The sequence below is a fragment of the Panthera pardus genome, unplaced genomic scaffold (genome assembly GCF_024362965.1).
Source record: "Panthera pardus isolate Hobbes unplaced genomic scaffold, ASM2436296v1 HiC_scaffold_11, whole genome shotgun sequence".
Classification (NCBI taxonomy): Eukaryota; Metazoa; Chordata; class Mammalia; order Carnivora; family Felidae; genus Panthera; species Panthera pardus.
Window position 1 is genome coordinate 11,240,930 of NW_026526666.1, and position 27,094 is coordinate 11,268,023.

At 40.3% G+C, this 27,094-nt stretch overlaps 1 protein-coding gene and 1 long non-coding RNA gene across 4 annotated transcripts in view; one reads left to right on the forward strand and one right to left on the reverse strand.

Moving 5' to 3' along the window:
- The window catches only part of CTTNBP2NL (CTTNBP2 N-terminal like), a 49,389-nt gene extending 25,471 nt beyond the window's left edge, over window positions 1-23,918 (reverse strand). Inside the window, exons 1-3 of one of the 2 annotated variants that reach the window (XM_019457846.2) lie at window positions 23,796-23,918; window positions 10,966-11,089; window positions 7,933-8,040 (exon numbers count right to left, since the gene is read on the reverse strand). In XM_019457846.2, coding sequence (XP_019313391.1) covers window positions 7,933-8,031 — 99 coding nt within the window. In that variant the 5' untranslated portion in view covers window positions 8,032-8,040; window positions 10,966-11,089; window positions 23,796-23,918. Of the gene's footprint in view, window positions 1-7,932; window positions 8,041-10,965; window positions 11,090-13,835; window positions 13,962-23,795 lie in introns of those variants that run through there. The other variant, XM_019457847.2, reaches the window with a different exon arrangement.
- The window catches only part of LOC109272058 (uncharacterized), a 112,503-nt gene continuing 106,623 nt past the window's right edge, over window positions 21,215-27,094 (forward strand). For both annotated transcript variants that reach the window (XR_002082240.2, XR_002082241.2), the window contains exon 1: window positions 21,215-22,150. This is a non-coding gene — a long non-coding RNA (uncharacterized LOC109272058). The remainder of the gene's footprint in view (window positions 22,151-27,094) is intronic.

The following is a 27,094-nucleotide window of genomic DNA, read 5'->3' on the forward strand; positions in this document are numbered from 1 at the left end:
TGCTGAGAGACCTAAATAAATAGAGAGAAATACCATTGTCATGGATTAGAAAATATAATATTGTTAGATGTCTATTCTCCCCAAATTTATCTATAGATTCAATGCAATCCCAATAAAAATCCCAATATGATTTTTGGAGAAACTGATGAGCTGATTCTAAGATTCATATAGAAATGCCAAGGAGCATGAATAACCAAAACAACTTTGAAAAAAACCCCACAAGTTGGAAGATTAACACTCTCTTATTTTAAGATTTACCACAGTAATCAAGAAAATATGGTACTGGCATCAAGGTAAATCAATGGAACGAAACAGAGTCCAGAAACAAACCTACAAATATATGGAAAACTGATGTGACAAAGATGCCAAGGCCATTCTACAGAGGAAGGACAGTCTTTTCAACAAATAGTGTTAGAACAATTGGACATCCATATGAAAAGACTTTGATCCATATGTTGTACTATATAATATATTAATTAATTGAAGTTGTATCATAGATCTAAGTGTAAAGCTTAAAACTATAAAATTACAGAAAAAAAAACATAGGAGGAAACCTTTCTGACCTTGGTTTAGGAAAAGAAGCAAAATCCATAAAAGAAACATTGATAAATTGGATTTCATTAAAATGAAAAACTTTTGCTCTTCAAAGGATATAGTTAAGAGAATGAAATGACAAGCCACCAACTAGGAGAAAATATTTGCAAGATATGTATCTAATAAATGACTTGGATCTAGATAGATCAGAAATCCTCAAAACCCAATAATGAAAAAACAACTCAATTTTAAAAATGGCCAAAATTTTGAACAAATCAGAGAACAATATAGACGGTGAAAAAGCTCATGAAAAGATGCTCAACATCATTAATCAAAAAGGAAATGCAAAATAAAACTACAGTGAGATATTATATACCTATGAGAAAGGCTAAGATTAAAAAGAGTGGCCATACAGGGTGCTGATGAGGGTGTGGAGCAACGAGACTTAGACATGACATACATGACAGGTGGGAATGTAAAGTGACATGACCACTTTGGAAAACAGTTTGGCAGTTTCTTAAAACAACAACAACAACAACAACAACAACAACAACAACAACAACAACAGCAACAGCAACAATAGACATACACCCACTAGGTAATACAGCCATTCCATTCGTAGGTATTTATCCAAGAGAAATGAAAGCATATGTCTATATAAACCCTGGTATGTGAATGTTCAAAGCGGTTTTATTTGCAGAAGTCCCAAAGTGGAAACAATGAAAATGTTCATCAACCGATGTGGAGCATACATACAATAGAACACTACTCAGTAATAAAAGGAATGAACTATTAATACAATAAAAACATGGATAAATCTTGGGGCGCCTCGGTGGCTCAGTCGGTTGAGTGTCCGACTTCGGCTCAGGTCATGATCTCACAGTTTGTGGGTTCAAGCCCCGCATCAGGCTCTGTGCTGACTGCTTGCTCAGAGCCTGGAGCCTGCTTCAGATTCTGTTTCCTTCTCTCTCTGCCCCTCCCCTGCTCACGCTTTGTCTCAGTTTCTCAAAAATAAATAAAATGTAAAAAAAAAAAAAAAAAATTAAAAAAAAAACATGGATAAATCTCAAGATAATCACACTGAGTGAAGTAACAGGACAGAAAATGGTACATTTTATAGGATTCTACTTATATAAAATTCTAGGAAATGTAAACTAATCTCTAGTAGATTAGTGGTTTGGGTGAGGATGTAGGAAGGAGTGGGGATGGTTAGGTAAAAGGGTTACAGAGGAATATTTGCAAGGGGAGATTGGATATATTCATTATCTTGATTGTAGTAATGGTTTCATGAGGGAATACATCTAACAAGTATCAATTTATATACATTAAATATATGCAGCTTACTGTATGTCAATTATACCTCAATAAGCTGTTTAGAAAAACAAAATATAGGGGCGCCTGGGTGACTCAGTTGGTTGACAGTCTGACTTCAGCTCAGATCATGATCTCATGGTTCATGAGCTTGAGCACTGTGTTGGGGTCTGTGCTGACAGTTCAGAGCCTGGAGCCTGCTTCGGATTCTGTCTCCTCCTCTCTCTGCCCCTCCCCTGCTTGTGCGCACACTGGCTCTCTCTCACTCTCTCTCAAAAATAAACATTAAAAAAATGAAAAAAAAAAAGAACAACAAAGTATAACAACAGTATGCCAAATCAAACAATAGAAAAATACACAAAGAAATCAATGGGAAAAAAATCGATTCTAAAAAGGCTTCCACATTGTCCCTGTATTTCCTGTTTTCATTATAGGGGTGAGGGGGGATATAACATAACATCTGTTTAATGCCCCAGAACACACCCTTAACCCTTGCTGTCTGAAAATACACACTTTTGGTGGTGGGGGTAGGGATAGATCATCTCAAAGCCAACAATTCCTAAAAGAAACACAAGCTAAAGTATAAGCCCTGTTGACAACAAAGACTTAATCTAAAGATTAATCTTTCTTATGAAGAACAGCATTATTATCAGTATTTCTTGCTTTATGGAATATACTTTTGTTCCAAAATGGGTGGACTGTAAAACCTATGTTCTAATAATAAGAAGAGTAAATGAACACTGGGCACCTCAAATAGCATTTGGTATCTCATTTAATCCTCCCCAAACCCGTATCATTTTACTGATAAAGCTTACAGGGTAAATAACTGGCTTAATGTACACGATTAAATAGTAGTGTGCTAACCTTTTGATTTGAAAGCTTCATGCTCTTAACAGCTACACTTAACTGAATATTCTAATTGATAGCTTTGTAGACTGCCTAGTAATTATCTTTATGTTTCTTTTTTTAAAAAGCTAGGATTTCACTTATATACTTTACTCAGAGAGAGTAGGAATTAAAAATATCAGCCAATCCACTAAATAAATAGATAAATAAATAATAAAATATGTCCCAAACAGCCCACTGATTTCTTTCTTTTTCTCTCTCTCTTTCTTTTCTCTCTCTTTTCTTTCTTTCTTTTCTTTTCTTTCTTTTCTTTTCTTTCTTTCTTTCTTTCTTTCTTTCTTTCTTTCTTTCTTTCTTTCTTTCTTTCTTTCTTTTTCTTTCTAAGTTTATTTATTTATTTTGGTGGGGGGGGAGGAACAGAGAAAGAGGGAGAGAGAATCCCAAGCAGACTCTACACTCAGCCCAGAGCCCGACATGGGGCTTGGATGCTCAACCAACTGAGCCACCCAAGTGCCCTTATTTTCCAAAATTTTTAAATGGCCATGATGTCCTCTGTCTTCTTCTGGAGTAGTCAGTCCTTGCTGGGAAGCCATCTCCCAGATCTGCTTGGAATTAATGAGCTGAGGCTCTCTTGCTCAACTGTGTGATTCTACCCCAGCTTCCCCTAGACAGTTGGTTCATGAGCAATGTAATTTGCTTTTGATGTGGAAGGGATTCCTATAGTGTTCTTATTCATGAAGACAAACTGGTCAAAGAGAAAGACTTTCATAAAGAATGTTTTTCTCTGACATAATCCCTTGTAAAACAGAAAATCACTTTATATAAAAGTTCAATTAGGACCAAATACAGTATAAATGGCCTCTGTAACAATTAGACTTGAAATACAGAAGAGCTGAATATGACACTATTTTCTATTGACTTTCCTGGTTCCATGCCAAACATGTCTTGGCTGCAACAGAAGAGTGAGGAGGCTTTTATATCTTGGGGAGAAAAAGAACATAACCACAGTGGGGGCTCTAGAAGGGTGTAGCTGCAATCTGGCACTTTAGCAGAAATTCTGGAAAATGAATGAAGCTCTTTATAATTATAACTCTGTATGTAGGATCTGGGAACTTTATAATAAATATAACCCTATAACCCTATATAAATGCAACCCTTGCCAATGTGACCTACTATTTATTTAGCAGCAACAGTGAACCATATGGTTTTATTCAGATATGCAAGGTTGAAGAACAGATTTTATGTCCAGGAAAAAAAATCTATTTTGAAGGTAAAGAGGGAAAGACAAAGGTAAGCTCTTTTACTTAAACAGAAAGAAAAAAAAACCCATCATAACTATTTCAAAACCTTTTCAACCCACTAAGCATGAATTACTAAAGAATAATAAAGGAAGAAAATTAGTAAGCTGCCTTATTAGTCCAAGAAGTCCAACAAGTTGTCAAACAAGAATTATAGAAATTATAACAGTAAAATCTGTATAGGTTACAGAACCCAAACAAATAAACAAAAATAAAAAACAAAAAGCTACTCTACAAGTAAAAAGAGAGTTCATTTGAACTTTAAGAATCTTGTATGGCAGTTGCTTTTCTTGAAGGCCTGAAACAGTTTTGACCCCAGCTGCTACTTACTTTATCTAACAATAGACTGCTTCAAGACGTATCACTTCTGGCCAAGCTATTCATTTCAACTTAAACTGCATATAGCTCAAGCCTCAGAAGATAACTTTATCACCTCCAAGCCATATGCAGACTAAACACAACACTTGTGCCTGATTCTGAATGGTATCTTATATCCAAAAGTTCCCTTAATTATAGCTCTTCCTTCTCAAGCTGCTCTTTCAACTTGTCAGAAGCTGCCTAAAGTCACTAACATTGGATCTATGCAGAAAAAATATATTTTAGGAAAACATGTGCAACAAGGACCGACACATCTGTTGACGTTAAAACCAGAAGGCAGTGTGTTGCGGCCACATGAGAACAAGCTGTAAAATTTAGCAATTCACAACATTCACTTTAAAATGTTATGGCAATCTTTTATTTATTTATTTATTTATTTATTTATTTATAATTTTTTTAAGTTTATTTATTTTGAGAGAGATAGTGTGAGTGGGGGAGGGGCAGGGGGGGAGGGAGAGGGAGAGGGAGAGGGAGAGAGACAGAGAGAGAGAGAGAGAGAGAGAGAGAGAGAGAGAGAGAGAATCCCAAGCAGGCTCTGCACTGTCAGCACAGAGCCTGATGTGGGGCTCGAACTCAGGAAACCCTGATATCATGACCTGAGATGGAGAGTTGGACACTTAACTGACTGAGCCACCCAGGAGCCCCTTATGGCAATCTTTTAAAGCAACAAATCACAATGGCACCATCATTTCCTCTATTCAACAAATATTTATTGAGTGTCTATATGTTAGGCACTAAGCTGGGTGCTGAGGGTATAATGATTAGCAAAATGGGCACACAAAAGCTCTACAGGTTTGTGTGGTTTCTGAGGCTGAAAAGCAAAGAGAAGGTAAGGTCAGCCTGATTTTTCCATTAGAGGCAGCCAGCCCCCCACCCCTACCTCAGTTGTGGAAGGGTTGAAGTCCACAAGTTTCTGTAAAAGTCAACTGTAATCTGTAGGGGGAACCGCTTCCCGGAGTCCTCCTGCCCATAGCAGTAGATTCTCAGGTGAGTCTGTTTAACACATTACCAAACTATTGTAGTTTTCTAAAATCTGATTGCTATTTATAATGGCTCCTAGAAAATGCTTTCTGGGTTTTAAAAGGAGCCATCACCATGAACCAAGAGCTTCCTGGTGCAGCCCAGGCAGTGAACTCTTCGGGTTCTAAGCTGATGACGCCTATCCACACGAGAGCCAGGGTCACAGATGAGAACCAAGAGAAAGAAGTGGGAAAACAACAGGCTATAGGAGTGAGGATTGAGGAACGATCTCAAATTTTCCCCGATTCTTTTTTCTCTTCTCTTCATTGAGCAGATAAACCCGGGATAAAAAATGGGAGGGTGTCCTGGGTTTAACCAGGTTAGGACTACTGGTAACAATGGGATAGGGTTATGAAAAATAGAATAGTTTCCAGCGATGTACAGGGAAAGAAAGAAAATTCACCAATAGTGACAAAAGGGAAGGCCTGTGGAGGTGGCAAAAATGAATCACCAGCCAGAGTGAATATTTATATGCAATATGTGCTGGCAGGGGAGTCATTAAAAAACTAGGCACTGTTGAGGGCACACTAGAGGCATCCATTCATATTATTAGCGACCAATGACCGTTCCTTGGATATGGCATATACTATATGCACTGAAAGAATATACATAAAGGGAAAAAAAATGAATCCTACACCGTTGGGAGTATTTGCAATGCCGGGCAAATACTTGCAGTGTTACACACAGATACTAGTTATTAATCATTTATTCTTATCTCAGAGAAGGAAGCTTTGCTCCAGAGAGACTAAATGACTTGACCAAAGTCATAGTTCTAATTACTGGTATGGAAGGCAAAGACTCAGGCAATGACCTTTAACGTATGTGCCTTGGCACGTGTCGAAGCCATAAACATGTGATTCCCTGGGAAGCTACGCAAACCAAGACTGAAGTAAGCAGGGAAAGGAAGAAAATATGACCGACTCCATCCCCCCACATCAGAAGGGAATCACCTCATGCACTCTGGAGAGGGAAACCACTGGAAATTACTTATCACACGTTACAAAGCTACGAGGGAAAGCCATCAAACAAAAATCCAATAGTTTTCAGTGATAAACTACCCTAAGGCATATTTATTAGACAGAAATGTCAGTCTTTTTCGGTCAGCCTTGAAAGACAAACTAGCACGTCACTTTAAATTTAACAGCATATAGAAATAACGGTTTAGATTTTATTTTTATCACAATTATAATTTCAGAGTAATCCAAGAAAAGACTACCCAGGTTTGACTAAATGAACACATTTACTCTTCTATCACTGCAGGAAGGGAAAAGGCAAGCTAGAGAAGAGAAAAGCTATAGCTTTTTGTATGAACTCGACTGAGTGGTTATTGTTAGCTACTCAGGAAATCACTGATTCTCTGAGCCTCCTGGAATGGCAATGAGGAAATTATCTTTGTTGCTATAAAAAATGTCTTCAACAATGGAGGGTCATATGAACACATACGAAATACTAATGCAATATTTAAGAAGGAGCTAGGATAATTTTGAAAAGGGAAAACAACAAAGTACTTAATAAACCTTTTACCAGTGAGCTTCAAAATGTACACTGATAACAGAGAACAAACTGAGGGTTGGTGGGGGTGGGGCAAATGGGTGATGGGCATGAAGGAGGGCACTTGCTGGGATGAGCACTGGGTATCATATGTAAGTGATGAATCACTGGGCTCTACTCCTGAAGCCAGGACTACACTGTATGTTAACTAACTTGAGAAGAAAAAACAAAACAAAACAAAACCAGATGTATATCGATACAAGCTCTAACTAAAACTGGAAACTACAAAAATCTTGTTAGATCCTTAGACCGGGTGTATTTTGCAGGGGCTCTGCTCTCTCCAGCATGCTCAAGTCTCTCTCCTTTGGTCACTTGTCCTCCTTCTCCTCTTCCTGCTGCTCAGATACTCTTACTGTCTTTTCTTCGCCTCTCCAAGTCTGATCTCAGGACAGACTGGGAAACACTCTTACAGAGGTGTAAGGGATTCACAATACCTGAGTTATACTCCCTTGTATTTTTTCAATTAGACTTTGTTTTTTAGAGCAGTTTTAGGCTTACAGAAAAATTGAGTGGAAAGTAGAGTTTCCATATAACACACACCCACTTCCCCCACCCCTTGTGTCTTAGCAGATATCACACACTAAAACAAACGAATCCTTCAACAGGGGTCTAGAAAATCCAGAGATGGTCTTCATGGAGTCCTTGATCTCCCAGATATTATATACTGAATTTTGGTATATGGCTGTATATATATGTTTTTAGGAAGCAGGTTTCATCAGGTTCTGAAGCAGTTGGCATTCAAAAATGGCTAAGGCCTCTAAGCTAAAAAAATGACGTTCAAGATCCAGACTAAAGGAAATATTTTGGAGTCGGAAAGGCTTTACCAGTGTCCCTAAAATCATACCACGCAAGGTAGCTGCGGGAGCAAGTATCAGTGTGTATATCCAGGCCTCTAACTTCAACAGGGGCTATAGAAATACCTTAGTTAAAGAAATTACAACCAATGCAACGACTTTCAAAACATACGATGACCTCTTTTTTTCTTTTAACGTACCTTTAAAGCCTCTATCACAAGGTCCCTTGCTTCAAGCTCTCCTTCAAGAATACTGAATAGTGTTAGGAGTTCAGGCTTGCTGAGCTTTTCCAGATTCATCCTGAAAGCCTAAAACAAAGACAATGATCAGACAATCTCCAGAAGACAGAGTTGGTTTGATACGGCTAAGGAAAAAAAATAAAGTGAGTCACACAAGGAAAGAGCCACAATCACAGCATAAAATGCCTTAAGGCAGCAAATGGTTAGAATTAAGTTTAAAAAAAAATGGGAGCTTTCTGATGTTAATCACAAACTGAGCAGTAAGAGAAAATAAAATTCACCTTAAGTATGAATTTCGTCATCACTCACAAAGATTAATTTTCCATCATTTTTCCTCCAGGCATATTTACAAACATCCTGGGAGGTCTCAGAAAGAATTAGTCACTAGTTTTGTTCACCAGAAGTGCAGGTAAAATTGTGTTACAGTGAACACTATTTCACCGAAAAATTGTTAGAGCATGAAAAGATTTCTCAGTTTTAGATAACCGAATTCCTAAACTGTATATAAAACATTCTGGCATCCCTCTGAAGTTGGTTGAAATGAAATTTAAGCAAAGAGAATGTCTGGTGGCAGTATGGGAGAAATTTTTCTTTTAAACTGTCTGTCTACTTTCACAGGGAACCTCAATGCAACCATATACAAATATACTTTTACGTAGTTTCTTAAAAAATATATTGTCGTTTAAACATCTTCATTGGACAGGCTACTACTAACTGAATTTATCTGACTCCCCAAGTTCCCGTTTCTATGAAGTCCTGCATCTTTTGAGACATGTTAAATGGCAAACCGCATAGCACAAACTCAATCCTTTCCACAAGATTAATTTTTCAAAAGCCACATATAGACAGAAGTTAGATTGCCAGACAATTTTCAAAGGGTCTTCTGACAGGGTGCACAGTGAGATACATTTTTGAACTTCCAAAGCTGAGTAAATACTCCTTTCCTTCTCCTGTATTGTACTTGCAAATTGTCACTTCCATATAGTTTTCTTTAAAGGGAATTGCAACATGACAAGTTCACACACCCTCCCGTAATTCCCAACTCTTATGAGCACATTAAATTTTAGGAGGCACACAAAAGAGTCATTGATTCCTTCCAGACCTACTGCCTCTAAGTGCAGGAAAGCATGTAGAAAAGGCACACTTCACTGTGTTGTCAGATTATGTTCCAGGACATGCTGTACAAATCTTTTGCCACATGGCAAAATATGTTCAATCAAACTTCAGCTCTGCTGACTTTCTAACTACTGAGTTTTAGCAACTAGTGAGTGATCCTCACTTCAGCATTACAGAAGACATCTCACAACAGGTATTTTACAAATAAATAAAAACAAAAACAAAACCCCACACCTAATAAAGCTACACTTAATTTAAGCTATGTTGGAAAGAGGGGCGCCTGGGTGGCTCAGTTGTTTAAGTGTCCGACTTTGGTTCAGGTCATGATCTCATGGTTTGTGTGTTCGAGCCTCACGTCAGGCTCCGTGCTGACAGCTTGCTCAGAGCCTGGAGCCTGCTCTGGATTCTGTCTCCCTTTCTCTCTGCCCCTCCCTGGCTCACACTCTGTCTCTGTCTCTCTCAAAAATAAATAAACATTAAAAAAAATTAAAAAAAAAAAAGATATGTTGGAAAGAGCATGCAGCTTTGCAGACAGATGGATGTCAGGTCTGCATCTTCAGGTCTGCATCTTCTAGTTGTGGGATTTCTTTCTCTTTTCTTTTTTTTTTTTTTTTACGTTTATTTATTTTTGAGAGACAAGAGAGAGACAGAGCATAAGTGGGGCAGGGGCAGAGAGAGAAGGAGACAGAGAATCCAAAGCAGGATCCAGGCTGAGTTGTCAGCATAGAGCCCGACGCGGGGCTCGAACTCAAAAATCAGTTGAGTCACACTGGTTTCTTAGATAAAACCCTTCCCCCTCTTCCTGAAGGTTTCATATTTTAATATCTCAGAAATTATAAAGCAGAGGGAAAATCTCATCATTTTAAGCCCATCCTCTTCCCTCCCATGATGTTCAGCAGAATAATGGGCATCTATGAAGGTACTCTGTAAATACCAACCATACTGAGTAAATCAACTGGATGGAGAAGCACCAAAGTAAAGATGATGGTGTTCAGGCATATTCTTTTTTCCTTCAGTATCTTTGTAGTCCTTAAATACTCTTATTTAGAGATCTAAAACTGGGGCTTAAGGAAGCAATGTGATGTGAGTAAAGCATGACAGACGGGGGGGTGAGGAGTATAGAATTTTAGTCTGAGCTCTGCTACTAAGCAACTCTGTGACTTTGAGGACAAAAAGTACCCAGTTAGACTGGCACGCAGCCTCCTCACAGGTAAAATCAGCCTAGATAATCTCTAAAGTCCTTCTTGGTTCCATTTAAGCTTTCATGGGTAAAAATCAAGAATTGTTAGAGAATCCAATGAACTAAGACTAAAGTGAATATACAAAGAACTAAAACCGACTGTACCTAAATCAAAGTCTTGTATCTGCTGTAATAAACACACATCCTCATAAAGGAGTAAAATTGAAACACTCTTTAGAGCCACTTTAATTATAAAGGAGTCCAGCCCTGACAAGAAAAAATTCCATTCTTTGTCAATGGTATAAAGAATAATATTCTTGTTATCTACATTTATAAATCACTTCTGCACACAAATTTCAATATCTGGCACATCCTGCCAATATGTGCCCATTCACCCAGCTTAGTGTCTACATGAAGTGAAGACAATGCAAATCTGACACAGGAGGAAGAAAAGGGCCACAGCTATGTGACTGAAAAGCAATAGGTCTGTTTGTACATGTTCCCATTACCTTTCTTTATCAATATTAAAATTCAACAGTTCTTTGCTGTTCTTTATTATTTGAATCTAATCTCAATACACAAGACATCATGATAAATTTAATATATGAAAGATAGTAAAACCGTACTGTTGCAGGATGATGGTGATATTCCTGGGAGTGGGGACGGAAGTGGGAGTGGGGGGGGGGGGTGATACTGACCTGATAATCGGTAGTCACACTTTAGTCCTCAAGTATAAATTCTCAAGGTTTTCTTCAGTTAAAATTTGGGAAAATTGACAAATATACTCAAAATGCCATCAGCATGGTGGAAAAGTGTCCAATGCTGCAAAATAATAAGAAATTTATTGTCTATGTGACCATACTATAAACGATTTGATAAATCCCATGAATGTCAACTGTCATTGCAGCTGGTAAGGCCTGACAGGTGTAGGTTGACACAGAAAGAAGAAAATAGCCACTTCTTCAAGTTGAGGCTGAGTAATATAGGAAACATACCATGAATCTCACTTCCCTTTTGCAATTATCATTAGGGAAGGTGAGGGCTTTCAAAATCTTTTTTTTATGTTTATTTATTTTGAGAGAGAGTGCACGCGAGTGGGGGAGATGCAGAGAATGAGGGAGAGAATCCGAAGAGGGCTCTTTGCTGACGCAGGGAGGGGGAACTCAATCTCATGAGCTCATGACCTGAGCCCAAATCAAGAGTCAGACACTTAACCGACTGAGCCACCCAGGCACCCTCAAAATCTTTTTTACTTTAAAATGTCCAATGCTGTTTCAAGGACTAATTTATGAATGTCCTAGAAGAGAAAAGACAGTCTCCCTGAATTGACAAAAGCCTATTTGCTTAAATCACCATGATTTATGCACAATATGCTCAGAGAAAAATAACATAATTACAACCCAACTTTTCAAACTGCTAAATTTGTGTAAGGTACACGCTTATCCCCTCACCTCCTGCTAATCAGTGAACAAACAAATCAACCTGTCACCACCTGGACTTTGTCTGTAAGGCTAATGACTCATCCCAGCTCCTACTTTTCCCCGTTTCTTTTTTCCAACATTAGGTGTTGAATTATATGCCAACTTTTGGTGTATGTTTTCCTAATAGATCAGACCCAGCAAGCTTTTAAAAAAAAATGATAGGCTTTAAATTTTATTTGATAAACCATAATTTTTGTCTTGAACTTTACGGCACTCAGTCTTAAATGAAACTCCAGTTTCTGCCTAATATATAAATTACGTGGCCCGAGACTTTCAGAAAAAGGCTGCTGCTGCTAGCTCCAAACTAATCATCAGAAATATGATTGCCAGATTTTTGGCATGCCATATTGTAGTCTACAGACATGCTCTCTACTTGTTTTCTAAATGAGCTGTTACTTGTCACTGTCATCATCCATTAAGTGACTTTGAAAGACAAGATCATTTCAACCAGATGCTCAGCTCATTCCTTCCACTTGAATCTCTCCAAGATGCAACTTTCCTTAGAGTTTAGTGGCAGATATGTTTGTCTAAGGAACACTACAGTCTATAAACTTGAAATAAAAACCAGTGGTGGACAAGTTGTCTGGATACATTATCATATGCTGTGGTACAGCATACTAGCTGTAGCTATTATATTAAGCTTTATAGTTTTCTCAATTAAAAAATAAATACAGGGGCAACTGGCTGGCTCAGTTGATACAGCATGTGACTCTTGATCTCAGGGTTGACTCTTGATCTCAAGGTTGTGGGTTCAAGCCCCACATTGGGTGAGGAGCCTACTTAAAAAAAATAATAAAATAAAATAAGTTTAAAAATATAAATATATATATATATAAGAAAAAAAGATAAATGATACATATTTTAAGACCCTGGAAAAATAAGCCTATTCATGGGATAAGTACGAAACTTATTTTTAGGTTATCAATAAGTGATTGCAAACATCAGTTTTGCCCAGAGGACCATTCGGTCTGTTCACATGCTACTTTCCATCAAGTAAGGGCCAACAGGAGTGCAGGAGTCTTCTCCACAAACTTTTATGTGCCAACAGTCACAAGGGCTGTGGCTCTCAAGAAGGGCACCCTCATCCACCACTGAACTTCCTAAATGGCACTGCCAATTTTGCCCTGAAGGTGCATTGCCGTGGCTTAGGCTCTGTTCATTTTATTCTGACCTTTTCCCTTCCCTGGATAATGCTCAAGCTCCATTCATTCTAGTTCTGGTCGTTCCTTCTCCTTCTTGAGGAGGTCCCAGCTTTTGCTCTGGAACTCTGAATGAATCCTCCAGGAGAGCAGGCGTTGTTGCCTCTTCACCACAGAGATTGGTTGGCAGAAAAAGAAACACCCCAAACAATCTCTATAGCTGTGTAAGCAGTAGGGCAGGGTGGAGTGGAACACAAGAGGGATGTTTGTCTATCTAGTATCAGGGCGTGTGTATGTCTTTATGTGGAACCGAAGACTTGATTTCTAAATGGTGAATGATATGGGGCATAAAAGAGGGAAAACAACATTTTTGGATGAGTCTTAGATATTTCTGGATATAGAAACACCTAAAAAAATCTACACAGATCTGTTTTCTTTTTTTTTTTTTCCTTAAGTCAACTTGTCTAGTATAAAAAACAAATCAGTTGTTTTACCCAGAAAATCATGCTTGCAACACTGGATAAAAATCACTTCTTTATTTTATACTCAGATGTCAAATTGAAGAAATTTATACTTGGGCTACAACTGACTGGGATTCAGGCCATTTAGTAAGTTTTTAGTATTAGCAATAAGATATGAGCAAAGATATAAAGCAAATTTGCTTCAATTATGTAAGGATTTTCACATACATATCAGCTAGGCCAAGGAGGCCAATTAATTCTTAAAATTCAGAGTCAACACCGCCACACAAAATGGGTGTTTTTTTGACAGCTTTCCACTAGATAATGTACTTCCTTAAAAACCCAGAATATATGGAATTTAAAAAATCAAATAAACATGTCCTATTTATAAACATTCAATCTAAATATGGACAAAAATGCACTGCTATTTTTAAAAATGTATCCAAAGCATCCTATTATCTGGGGGTGGAAGGCGTTGACATATTACCTTGACTATCTCAAAAAGATTGAGGTTTCTCCAGCCTCTGGCGCTTCTGGTTTTCTAGAAGCGTTAGTTATGCATCTGGGGATAAGAGTGTGATACCTCTCATTCCACTTTTGGCATTTTAGGATTAGGCTAGGGGAGAAAAACATGTCAAAATACTATCAGAAGATAATTTTCTGACCTAGAAAGCATATCTTTTGTACATTTACCTAAGAGAGCTGTTTTTGCTATTATTATTTACAAAGATTCTAAAACCAAGGCATAAAAACAAATCTCATTTTATTGAATTCTATAGCACTAAGCAATATAAGCTTTACTACATATGTCAAATCAATCTTTCAGTTGAAGATAAACGATATTCTGGACTATTTGGATCCTTACGTGTCTATGTGTTACAATTTAAATGCTTGGACTAAATTGGGTGCCTGCCCTCATTCATATATTGAAGTCCTGATCTCCAGACACCTCCGAATGTGATGCATTTGGAGATAGGGTCCTTAAAGAAGTAATTAAGTTTAAATGAAGTTATTAGGGTGGGCCATAATCTAATAGGGCTGTGTCTTTATAAGAGGAGGAAATTTGGACACAAACATGGGACAGGGAAAGACCACGTGAAGATGCAGGTGGAAGATGGCCATCTCCGAGTCAAAGACAGAGGCCTCAGAAGAAACCAATCCTGCTGACACACTGATTTCTGACTTCTAGCCTCTGGGATTGTGAGACAATAAATTTCTATTGTTTAAGCCAGCTGGTCTGTGGGACCTTGCTATGGTGGCCTGAGCACACTACTGCAACATGCACTTTTAAACGCTATTAGAACAGCTAGATCTAAGACTTCCCCTTACTGGGAGAGTGCTGGAACATATTGCTCAGAATGCCTTTTGTTTGTCCTATTGCTATCAATTTGCTTTTTCCAGCCACACTATAGACAGTATTCTATAAAACAGGATGGTTTTGACACAGTTTCAGAAATTACAAATTTCAGGATCCTGAAATGTAATATGAATAACGCACTTAGAAACTGCAACAGTGCTAAGGGATCAAGATGCTTGTGTATCCAATACTGTCAATATAGACTTTGAGGCAGGCCTCAAGAAACCAGTTCTGGGTCAACATTTAAATATACTTTCAGTTCTCTATTCAAACACATTCTATTCAAAGCAGATTCTAGGATACCAGATTTTCTGGATTTATGCTTGGTACAGAAATGAATGATATAATTGAGCCTATTATGTTGATCACCACCACCTCAGAGTTTTATAGCATAGTTTTCTAAGAAGAATTCAAGCAGGAATAGTAATAACAAAAAAGACAAACATTTATTGAGCTAAATAAAAACAAAACAGAAAAGATAAACATTAATGTGTTCCAGGCAGTGTTGCAAGTACTTGATGCAAATTAATTCAATCCTCACAACAAGCTTGGATGACAGATGCTATAACCATCGCCAACCCCCCCATTTTATAGATTGGAAAAGTGAGGCACAGAGGCTAAATAACTTGCTCAAAGTCTCAGATCTAGTATGTGGCAGAAATAGGACTTGAACCAAGGTAACTGGATTTCAAAGCCTTCCTTAGTAAACTACTGCTACTTGGTAACCATCATTCACATCTGATCTCATTTTATCCGCTTTAGGAATTGTGTGGTAGAAAAACCTCAGCTAAAACGAGATTCACAAAGCTGGAAGGGACCTGAGAAATAATCTAATTCAGCATTCTCCATTTTACAGATGAAAACTGAGGCCAGGGTTGTTAAGTGACTTACTGAAGATTATAGTTACACAGTAAAACTAGGTCTAACACTTACGTCTTTTTAAGATCCAGTCTAATCCACTTTCTGGGACACCATGATGATATCAGGTTTTTGTTTTGTTTAGCTCTAAGACTTAGGCATCTCTAGTTGTATCTCTCTGTGTGTGAATGTCTGTCTCTTTATCTCACTATGTGTATATGTCTGTTTCTCTCACTGTCTCTCTTATTTGTTGCCAACAAGATTTATATGTATATTGAGGAAAAGAAGGAAGTGGCTCATGCCCATAAACAAACATTCAAACATCTCTTCCCCAAAATGAGGACATTTAGCACAAGGCTATTAAAAACAAGTCTGTCTACCTGGATATCTGTTTACACCCTTTCAAGTACTCTCGTCTGAGACAAGACCAAACCAGAAGAACTACATTAGTTAAGCTACTGGAATGTATGTTAATGAAAATGAATAATAGATTTTATGTTAATATTTTGCATTAAAAAGTATGTCATTTAACATTAGAAAAATACCAGAAGCATGAAGTATATTTGTATATTTGTAAGTATATGTCAGTTGGCTTTCTTTAGTTAAAATGAAATTATAACATGATTTCATTGACATATGTATGTGTATCTGTCTGTATTATCTATGTCCATCATTCCCCTAAATTTTTGTTTTTCTGAAATAATGCCACCTGAGTCGTAAAATACCACAATGAAGGAAAAATAACATATAGATTGATTTTCTTCCCAGTAAAATGATTCATGGGCCACAATTCCAGGAGCAGCCTGAAATGCAAAAACCCTTCATATGTCAATGTAGAAGGAAGTTATGGACTCCATCAGGATTCCACACTGGAAAGAAACAGAATGTATAGTATGGAAGATGAACCAGAAAACAGTCAAGGGATTTGTGTTGTAGCCATGCTCATAACCCGGCTCTCTGGGAACTGCAAAAAATCCCACAATGAATATTATAACTGATGGTGGTTTTTTACTTTTTAAATTCTGATTTCGAAATTTTTTTAATGTTTATTTTTGAGAGAGAGAGAGAGAGAGGGGAGGGGGCAGAGAGGGAGGCAGAGAATCCAAAGCAGGCTCTGCACTGTCAGCGCAAAGCCCAAAGTGGGGCCTGAACCCATGAACCCGAGATCATGACCTGAATTGAGGTTGACCACTCAACTGACTGACCTACTCAGGCACCCCTTAAAGTGTCTTCTAAATCAGAGATCATTGATTTTATTTTTTTGTTTGCTTGTTTTTTGTTTTGTTTTGGGGGGGGGGTTAAAAAATTTAACAATTTGGTATCAGCTGAAAATTACCAACAACAGACCGAGCAATTGTTCTTTGCTCCAAAGTTCTTCAGGGACAGTAATTCTCCTAAGAGGCAGCATGTCAATGAAAAGCTGCATGTGCTTTGGAATATGACACGCCCAGGTTTACATCCTGGCTCTGCTACTTCATAGTACCTCGATCCACTTAACCTCTGAATTTGTTCTTCATCTATAAAATGGGATGACACCACCGACTCTAACAGGATACTGAACAGTTAAAATGAGTGACTAGTCAGTTCTCATCCCTGGAGTACATATTTGGTTTCATCAGCAAGGATAATGAAGTTTTCCTTTTGCGATGAGTTGCCAGTTTCTATCATTCGTGTTGTCTAATTTAGAAATCAAAAACAAGTTTACTCCTGACTTGGCAGGTTGATTTGCTCCAGGAAGGAGATGGCCTGGCCAGTTTCTGGGAAAGTCTGGGAGAGACACGGTTCAGGCCAATGGTTATCTCCATACTTGGGCAAAGAAAAGGACATTCTTCTGCCTACACTAGCTTTTTGTGACTTCCAGACACAGGTGAAAACCATATCTTTGCTTCCACAGAATCTGTATAGCTTTTAATTAAGTCACAATACATTCTTAAAAGTTTATTTATTTATTTATTTTTGAGACAGAGAGAGCAAGCAGGGAGGAGCAAAAAGAGAGGGAGAGAGAATCCCAAACTGATGTGGGGCTCAAACTCATGAACCATGAGACCATGACCTGAGCTGAAATCAAGAGTCAGACAATACCTAACTGACTGAACCAGGCTCCCCTAACCAAGTCACAATTTTAACTTAATGACTGAGAAACTGATTTTCTAAACATATCACAGTTATTTTTTACATTATATTAAATGCATAGTGCATATGTATCTATATCCATAGTCCAGGAGCAGTTATCACATTCAGCTGTTCTGTTTATATATCTGTCTTCTTAAGACTTTGCTCTCTTAGACAAATCCTCTGTCCTAATCAACTTGATGAAACTTAGCACCTAGCAGTGTGGTTCTCAGGGGTATTCAAAAAATGCTAGTTGGAAAAGAAATGTACAGCATAGTACCTTGAATTACAGCCAACAAGACTGGAGTTTCTCTTTTAGCAAACGAGAAGCCAGTAAACATTTTTAACCAGGTGAGCATCATAGTGAAAGCATAGTTTTAGGAAGGTTAAGGCTTGAAGGACAGAGCTGATTTGATGTATGGGAAACTGGAAACAGGAAAAGTAGGCAGGAGAAAACTGTAACAGCATAGGTATGAGGCTAAAATGTGTGAACTAGGATGGTAGCAGTAAGGATGCACGAGAAATACCGATGCGAGAGACTCCATGCAGAATTTACAGTAACTTGGTACTGGCTCCATTTAAGGAGCTGAGAGGGGAAATAATCCCAGATCAGCTGAGCTTGTAGACTGTCTGACTCCAATAATGACGCCATTAACACAAACAGGGATGTTAGAAAAGGAACTGGTTTTGGGGGAAAATGATGACTGATATGAGGCATGCTGAATAAGAAGTTAATTACTCAGTAAACTTCCCAAGAGGAACAAATGCGTTAAGAGTCAGTGTGGTGAAAGCTAAAGGTCTAGAAGTGAAGTCTTTAGGGGGTAATGCCTTTTAAGAGAATTTCTTCTGTGCCTTCAATTTAAGAACAAGAGGCAATAGGAAGAAACTGATACATCAGACTAGACCTGATCATTTTTGTACCCCCAAATATTAGATCACTGAAGAACCAGATTGGTTCTGTCGTTACTCCTGTACCATCTACCCCAACAGTAGGGACTAGTTAGCAGAAATTAAGAGATGGGGCACCCCTACCTTCCACACCTCCCCACAACAAAGTTAGTGCTTCTCTCTTCTTTCTGCAACTTACTTGTCACTTACCCTTCCTTCTTCTCTCCTTTATAACTTACAGTTCCTATCTCTTGTTAAAAGAGTTCCTGGCTCCTCCTGGCTTTCGCCAGTCCTGGGATGGCAGACCCATAGAACTCTTCAGCCTCACCCTCCCCAAGCAGCTTTATGCAAAGGACCCAAGCAGATGCTCTCAAGGCTCAGGGTCAGAAGGGGGGGGGGGGGGGGTGGTGTGTATAAACCCTGTCATCCTGTGCTGTCCTATTTTCCTTTCTAGTTTCTACTGAACTCAGTAACAATTAAGGATAACATTCTTTGTGGCTCGGCAAGTCAGAAAGGATTCATTGAGCAGAAGGGATACATTTAGATTGGGAACTCTGGCTTTGGACCTGAAATACAGACTTTGGAAATACTTGGCAGGGAGGAACCATATTACTGCATTCTCTACTTCAATGCCTGCTTGTAGTCCTGTTTTCCTCAACCCACACACCCCTGTCCTGGATTCCCCCCACCTCCACTCTTAACTGCCATCCATTGTTTCTTCTCACCTGTTCCTAGGATTGCTCCTTACTTTGGGGGACAATGGGGAAGTTGTCTTCAGAAGGCAAAAAACACTTTTGATCAAAATTACCACTGAAAATCCTTTAAATCTCACAGAAGGTACAACCCTGTATCGTCACAATGTCCACAAAACCATGTATATGACTCTGAGGATGGAGGCACTTAAGATTGTAGAGTTTGGAGTGTGACAATGGACAATTCAGAGAAGACACCAGATGGTTGAATCCCTTGCCTTTCTTTTTCTCGGGCCAGAAAAACTCAAGAAAGGTAATTTGCGTGACAAAATTATGAAACCCACACTCTATGAGACAGACACACACACTCTCCTAAAAATCCTTGCATCAGATGTTTGAGATCACGACATGTATAAGCTTTGTTTTCCTCAACTCAGGAATCTTAGCTATATATTGAAATACTTAAAACCAACCGAATGAAAACTAAAACCATACACAAATTCTTCGTCTTTGCTAAAATGCTAAGGGAGTAAAAGAATGTTTAATATTAAATTCTGTAACTCACAGGAAAGTGCTAAAAACGACAGCAATAACACCTACTAATATTGTGTGCTTCCTACATGCCAGGGACCTTGCTCTGTGATATATATATGATACATATGATATATATATATATATCATATGTATCATATATATATATCATATGTATCATACATATATATATATGATACATATGATACATATGTATATGATATATATATATAATTAGTTCATGTAAACCTTAAAAAAACACCTCTAAAAATTATTTCTATGTCGCAGTTGAGGAAAATGGGATATGGTGAGATAGAAAACTCTGCCTTTGCCTGGGTCACATAGTAAAAGAGCCGAAGAGTTGGGATTTGAACCCAGGTTTGCCTTTGGAGTCTGTGCTGTCAATTTCCATACTCCATGGCCTCACAATAAATAAGCCATTTTCTCACTGAAATGCTCTGAACTGAAACTTAGAAGATGTGATCTTTAGTTATTAGCAGCAAACATTCAGGAAATAAGAAAAAATAGCCTTTAGAAACAAGCTGACAAGCCATTCCCGGGTCAACCACCACAGACGGGACAGATTTCCTCTAGAAACAAACAAATAAATCTCTGCTTCTCATATCATGCCACCAAACACCAATTCAATGGCAATCCCTCGAAACACCACTCTACTCCACTCAGAAAAGCCAAGAATTCCAATCCTGTTCTGCAAATTAACTGGTAGCACTGCAAACCTGATTTTGCCAAGACAAAAATCCACTGTAGACTGAACACATTATGCCCACCATAATCAGTTTGCATGATTCTTTTTAACGTTTATTTATTTTTGAGACAGAGAGAGACAGAGCATGAACAGGGGAGGGTCAGAGAGAGAGGGAGACACAGAATCTGAAACAGGCTCCAGGCTCTGAGCTGTCAGCACAGAGCCCGACGCAGGGCTCGAACTCACAGACCACGAGATCATGACCTGAGCCGAAGTCGGACGCTGAACCGACTGAGCCACCCAGGCACCCCTGCATGATTCTTTTATTTATTTACTTATTTATTTTAAGAGAGAGCACACGCATGTGTGGCAGAGAGAGGGAGACAGAGGATCCGAAGCAGGCTCTGCACTGACAGAGCAGAGCCTGATGTGGGGCTTAAACTCCCGAACTGCAAGTTCATGACCTACGCTGAAGCCAGCCGGTTAGCTTAACTGACTGAGCCACCCACCCAGGCACCCAAGTCTGCAGGCTTCCATTCAGGAACCCAATACTATTTGTGTCCCTATTCATGTATTTAGGGCTAGTTCAGAAAAGCACAAAATCAACTAAAAATTCACTTAAAAAAATTCCCAAAGTAGCTCAGTAACTTGTCAAAATCAAACACTCAGAACCTGTTCTTAAAAAACAGCAATCAGTTCCTAGTGTGCTCTCTTAAATTTACCTCATTCCACTCAGGTCAGATTCTTAGAAAAATAAAACCCTAAAATGACTAGCAGTGATTACATTAGCAAGTCTGCTTCAAATTTCATTACAGCAAAATTATACATGTAAACATCAGACATTTTCGTACAGGAAATTCATCATTTTAAAGTCACTTAAGATACTGGAGTTTCATAAGACATCAGATAGGGAAAATAAAGTTACATCAAGGCAAAAAGAAATGGGCTGCTTATACTAAGTTTATACCTTATCAGTAATTTGTCTTTCTAGTCTACCATAAGGGGACTGCTTCAAACTAAATTCAACAAACACTTATTAAGTCAAACTATGTCCCAGGCACAGGGAAAGACTCAAAGCTTTTAAAAAAATTACTACTACCTGCTCTCAAATAATTTATAATCTAGTGACACAGATTGGACATATACATAAATATCCTCTGCATACAATGTTTTTCTTCACCTAATGACCAAACAGTTGTTGAAAAAGGCAGAGGAAGGATTTCCAAGACCCAAACATGTATCAAACGGGTCTTGCTTATTATGCCAAATAATCAAAGAGAATTATTTGCTCTTTTCTCTCTGCTCATTAAGGCCCTGGTAATCACCCCTGCTTTGGTTTCTTTAGTCTCTTACCTTAGTTTATTTTCTGTTCTCCACTCATGTAATAAGATATATCTTTTTGGGATTTCCTGTTCTGCTTTTAGCTTTTTCCGCTGCTATTGCTGGGGGCCCGTGTCTTACCCTCCTATCGCAGTACACTTTGTGTTTGCTGGGGAGACCTACCGCACAGTTTTTTCTTTGTGCTTTTTTATTGGAGATCTGGAAACAATCACGGAACAGATCTGTGAGCACTAAGAGTGGCTCTGAAAACTTCGAATCTAACTATTGAAAACTAATAATCTTCCGGAAGTCTACCTACAGAAAGTCTAATCAGGAAGGTAAGAGACGGCGTTATAATTGCCTGCTATGATTCCAACTCCTTGCATCTCATTGCTATGAGCCTGGCTACAGAGTACAGTAGTAAGATGGACTTCAGAATGAGAGCAAAACAATGTTAAAAAATACAGCAAATATTAATACCTGGAAGTGCTACCAATAGATGATTACTGGGGATTCATGGTCATTAACATCAGGCTAAAATCATCAATACTTTGCACCTGCTGAAATGAAGGTCAACTTGACAAAGGCTTTATCAGCACAATACAGAGACACTTCTTGGTAGTTACAAGTATGTAAATAGCCGGAATTAACCTTGCTTTTATTTATCCTGATCTCTGAGATTTAAAACTTGCTCTTACTTTTCATCCGCTAAATGTTGGTAGGTGATACTGGTCTTGTAAAACCAATCAACAACATCATGTATGTATCAGTTTCCCCTGGAGGGAAAAACCCACCATAAAAGAAGGGCTAGAGAGTAACCAAAGGCCTAGGGACCGGATTAATCATAAACCTAGATGGCTGAACCTGAATTTTCCTCAAACACTTCCTGTCTTTTGTTTCAACAGAACTACACCTTCAAGGTTAACTGCAGTCTCCCTGAGCAATGGACCAGCCCACCCTAGAGTGGGAAACACTCATTCCTAATCCAATGCTCATTATTTACTTATCGACACTGTTTTAACAGAAAACACGCTCCTATTCACTGACAGTCAAACAATATACACTGCATTCTACCCACGAAAGGCCAACTCTGCAGATATCCAACACACCCACCTCAATGTTAAACATAAAAGGATGGTTTTTCCTCAAGTTCCTAGGGCAGATACAGGATAGAAAGCAAAAATGAAACGCAACCCAAACCTAAAAAACCCTCGGAAGTTAGGTTCTCCCTCAAGGAACCGACTGAGGGAACCTTCCACTGAGGGAAGGTACCTTTAAGGGTGATGGGGAAGTGGGGAGTTACTATTTCTCCTTCCTCCAGAGTCTAGAACAGTCCCAAAGCGGGTGAGCTCTCGACCCCTGCGCCCCCCACCCCCACCCCGGGAACAGAGGATCCGAGGGGCTTCAGGAGGAGGGCTGAGGATCAGAGAATGGGGGATGGGAAGAACTGAAGTGGGGGAAGGCCGCTTCGTCTCTCAGAGCTGGTTGTCTAGGTCGGATCTTGATTTCTGCTTCGCTCACTTCTCTTTTTTGGAAAACAGTGATTTTATTTTACGCATGAAACTAGCTCTGATCCCACTCTAGCGAGCAGGGACAAGTGTAGGGAGAGATGTCTGGCCTCCCGGGGGTACAAAATGGGGGCGGGGGCGGCGGCAGCCTAGAGAATGGAAACCTCTGCGCCCTCCCCAAGACTGAGGCGCTGGGCGAGAGGATCCCTTAAGCGAGGGGTGTCAGGAGGGAAGCCCCTTCTGCGGAGCTGGGATTGACCGGGGACAATAAGTAGTTGCGAGGACCCTCGGAGGATGAGGAGCCGCCTCCTCGGGGAATACCGGGAGGCGGAGGAGAGGGCCCCGCCCCCTCAGGGGATGGGAGAGAGCGCCAGTTGGGACTGTGGCGGGACGACACCGGTAGTCCTACCCTTGCTTTTCTCTCGGGAACCCGGCCTCCCAGCCACCCCCAAACCCCAGCCCCGGCGGCTCCTACCTCTTCCCGGCGCTCCGGGCTCCGCTCCCCGCCGCCTCCGCCACCCGCTCCCATCCACAGCCCCCGGAGACCCCGCCCCTCAACCGCCAGGCGGGGGCACTGGCATTCGCCAGGGCCAATCGTCACCTCGCTTCCTCAGCCCAGGCACCAATGCGCGCGGGCTGGAGGAGGGGCTTCTCCAATGTCATTTTGGCTCCTCCCGGGGCCCCAAGATCCCTTTTGTTTGGGGAGAGCCAGGCTGGGATTGAGCTCGCGTCACTTCCTGGAGGAAGCGCCCTCCTCCGGCCCGGGCTCCGGGGTGGGCTCGCGCCCCTCCCGGCTCCGCTTCTGCAACTTTCCACCTTGCGTGCGGCTTCAGGGCAGCGCGGTGGCGAGTGTTTCGTGCTTTACCCTACTGGTCTGGGAAGCTTAGGAATGGCGGGCTTTGGGTGCCCAGATTGATTGGGCATATTAACGCTTCATTTTATCCAAAATGTTAATCAATAAAGTGTCCTTTTGGTGTCTGCATTAGAATTAGTTGTTGAAAAGCCGGTAACGTGGCTTTTCTTTCTCTTGGACAAGCTTGTGGGTGTGGTGCTAGAAGCTAGAGCGCAAAGATGGTAAACCTGGAGACAGTCCCCGCCCCACCCTGCCCTTCTTTTCCCACATTACGTTTGGAAGAGAACTACTGGCACTGGAGCCCCCGGCGCGGGGATACTGGGTAGCACCTGGGAGAGCAAAACCCAGTGGGACCTCCCTTCCAGGCAGAAGTCGAGTAATTGCAAATTAGTCTGTCGAGGTTTTTAGTCTCTCCAGGTTGTGCCTGTCAGATGAGGGGACATCTTTGTGTCCTTGGCCCCATTATACTGTGGGGCAATGGCGTTTGCAGTGAAGCTGGAACAAAGGACGGTGTAGAGGATGCAAGGAATGTCTGTCCCTTCTTGTGAACACAGGAATGCAGATCTTGCTGGTAGCAGCTAGCCCTCCTAGGACCAAATAACCCAGAGAAGGAATAGGATGCATCCCTGAGGTGAAGGTTTCCAGATTCCTTTTCCATAGACTGCACTCCAGTTCACAGGTTGATTTAGCTGGCTAAAATAATAATCATATTATTTTTAAAGGTTATTTATTTTTGAGTGAGCGGGAGAGGGTCAGAGAGATGGAAAGAGAATCCTAAGCAAGGCTCCTTGCTGTCAGTGTAGAGCTGGATGCAGGGCTTGATCTCAGGGACCAGGAGATCATGACCTGAGCCGGAATCAAGAGTTGGTCATTTAATCAACTGAGCCACCCAGGTGCCCTAATAATAACCACATTATTTAAAATACAATATAATAAATACTTACGATACAGTTAAATATTTGCAATGCATGAATATTGTATTGCTTTTAATACATTATTCCTATTCACAACGATTATTAAGCAAGAAACTATTAGGGAAATAGAATTTGATGAGGTTTTTTTGGGGTGCTAGTGGGGCTCGTGGGGTCCAGAGCCAACGGCCGAGAAAGAATTCTTGAAGTCGTCTTTGGTGCAAAAAGGTGATTTTATTAAAGCACGGGGACAGGACCTGTGGGCAGAAAGAACTGCCCTGGGACCAAGAGGAGAGGCTGGTAATACACTGGAGTCGGAGAGGTAAAGTCCAGGGGAAGTTTCCGGTGAGATTTTCATATGCTAAAGAAGACTCTTAGGATACTGGAGGCCTGGCCATTGTCAAGCTAAGGTTGTTTCCCACCCCCTAGCAAAGTATTAGCATCAAGATAGCAGGGAGTTCCTGTAGAAACAGTTCGCTCTGCCTGCCTCCAGTATTTGTCAGTGGGCTGCAGGTTATAAGGAAATTTAATTTTATCTGCCATTTCCTTCTGCCTTTGTTTCCCACATCAGTATTCGGGTAGGCAGACTTAGTCCTTAAGACAGATACAGTCCAGCTCTTATGCAGTCTACAGCCTGATGGAGGATGTGGTCAGTCTGTGCAGTTACAGAGAAGTTTGAAAGAAGAAAGCCAGAATTTATCATGTCATCACAGTGGCAGATACTCTCCTATGATATCTTACTTAATCTGCACCACTATATGATAAATCTTTCCTATCTCCCTGAGAAGATAGAAATTAAAAGAAATCAAATAAGGTCACAGAGCTAGTAAATGGCAAAGAAAGAACTTCCAACAGGGATGTAGGGACTCCAAACCTGTGCCATATTCTGCTGCCCGCACACTGACTCTTACAAGCAGGACTGGTCCAGAGAATGGGCCTGAAAGACTATAAAACCACCATCAGAGCTAGAAAAAGGCTCCATGCTTGCCTGCCCAATTGATTGTAGGCCTGAGAAAGTCATCTCTATTTAAAGGACAGCAAGACTGGGGCGCCTGGGTGGCTTGGTTGGTTAAGCGTCCGACTTCAGCTCAGGTCATGATCTCACAGCTTGTGAGTTCGAGCCCCGCGTCAGGCTCTGTGCTGACAGCTCAGAGCCTGCATCCTGTTTCAGATTCTGTGTCTCCCTCTCTCTGCCCCTCCCCTGTTCATGCTCTGTCTCTCTCTGTCTCAAAAATAAATAAATGTTAAAAAAAACAAAATTAAAAAAAAAAAAAAAAAAAGGACAGCAAGACTGTGCTGAGGTGGTCAACAGCAGCCCAAGGACTTTTGAAGTAATGAAGTATGAAATTCAGAACTGAAAGACCCCGTTCCTTGTGTTCAGGAGACTGATGGTCTGAGAGGTGGGATGAAGGCCAGTCACAGAGTAGGTGCTCAATGAATACTGACTTGACTTAAAAACAGAATGTCTGGAATGGTTAAAAACATGGACCGTGAGGTGCTGGACAAACTTGAAAAATCCCATTTCCTTCTCCTCCCTTTTGCCCTGCCTCCGTGTTTGCAATGAGGAAGTGCCTCATTGCCTGACAATGAGGCAGATGTGGGAGAACAGGCTATTTTCTGCTAGCTTCTGAGTCACTCTAAGAGTTGTCCTAGTGAATCAGCTCCTCCCTCCCTCCCCTCCTTTCCTTTGTAGCTATTAACCCACCACCACCCATTCTACTCCCAGGGGGACTGGGAGGGCAGTGCTTTGTGGTTTACTTCCTTTATGGCCACCAGCAGCTCCCCTGACCCCCTGGGCTTTCTCTGCCCATTCCTGAGTGAGTGTGGGAGGACCTAGCAAGAATGACATCATCCCTGTCTGGTAGGAATCAGAGTCCTGAGGGTGTTCAAATTGCTTTCCTTTTCATTCGTCACCTCTGGAGGTAGTGGACAGGAGGAGTTGGTGACCCTTATGGAGACCCTTAGGCTGCAGTATGAGAGTTCTGGAGTTTTGTGATTTTTCAATACATA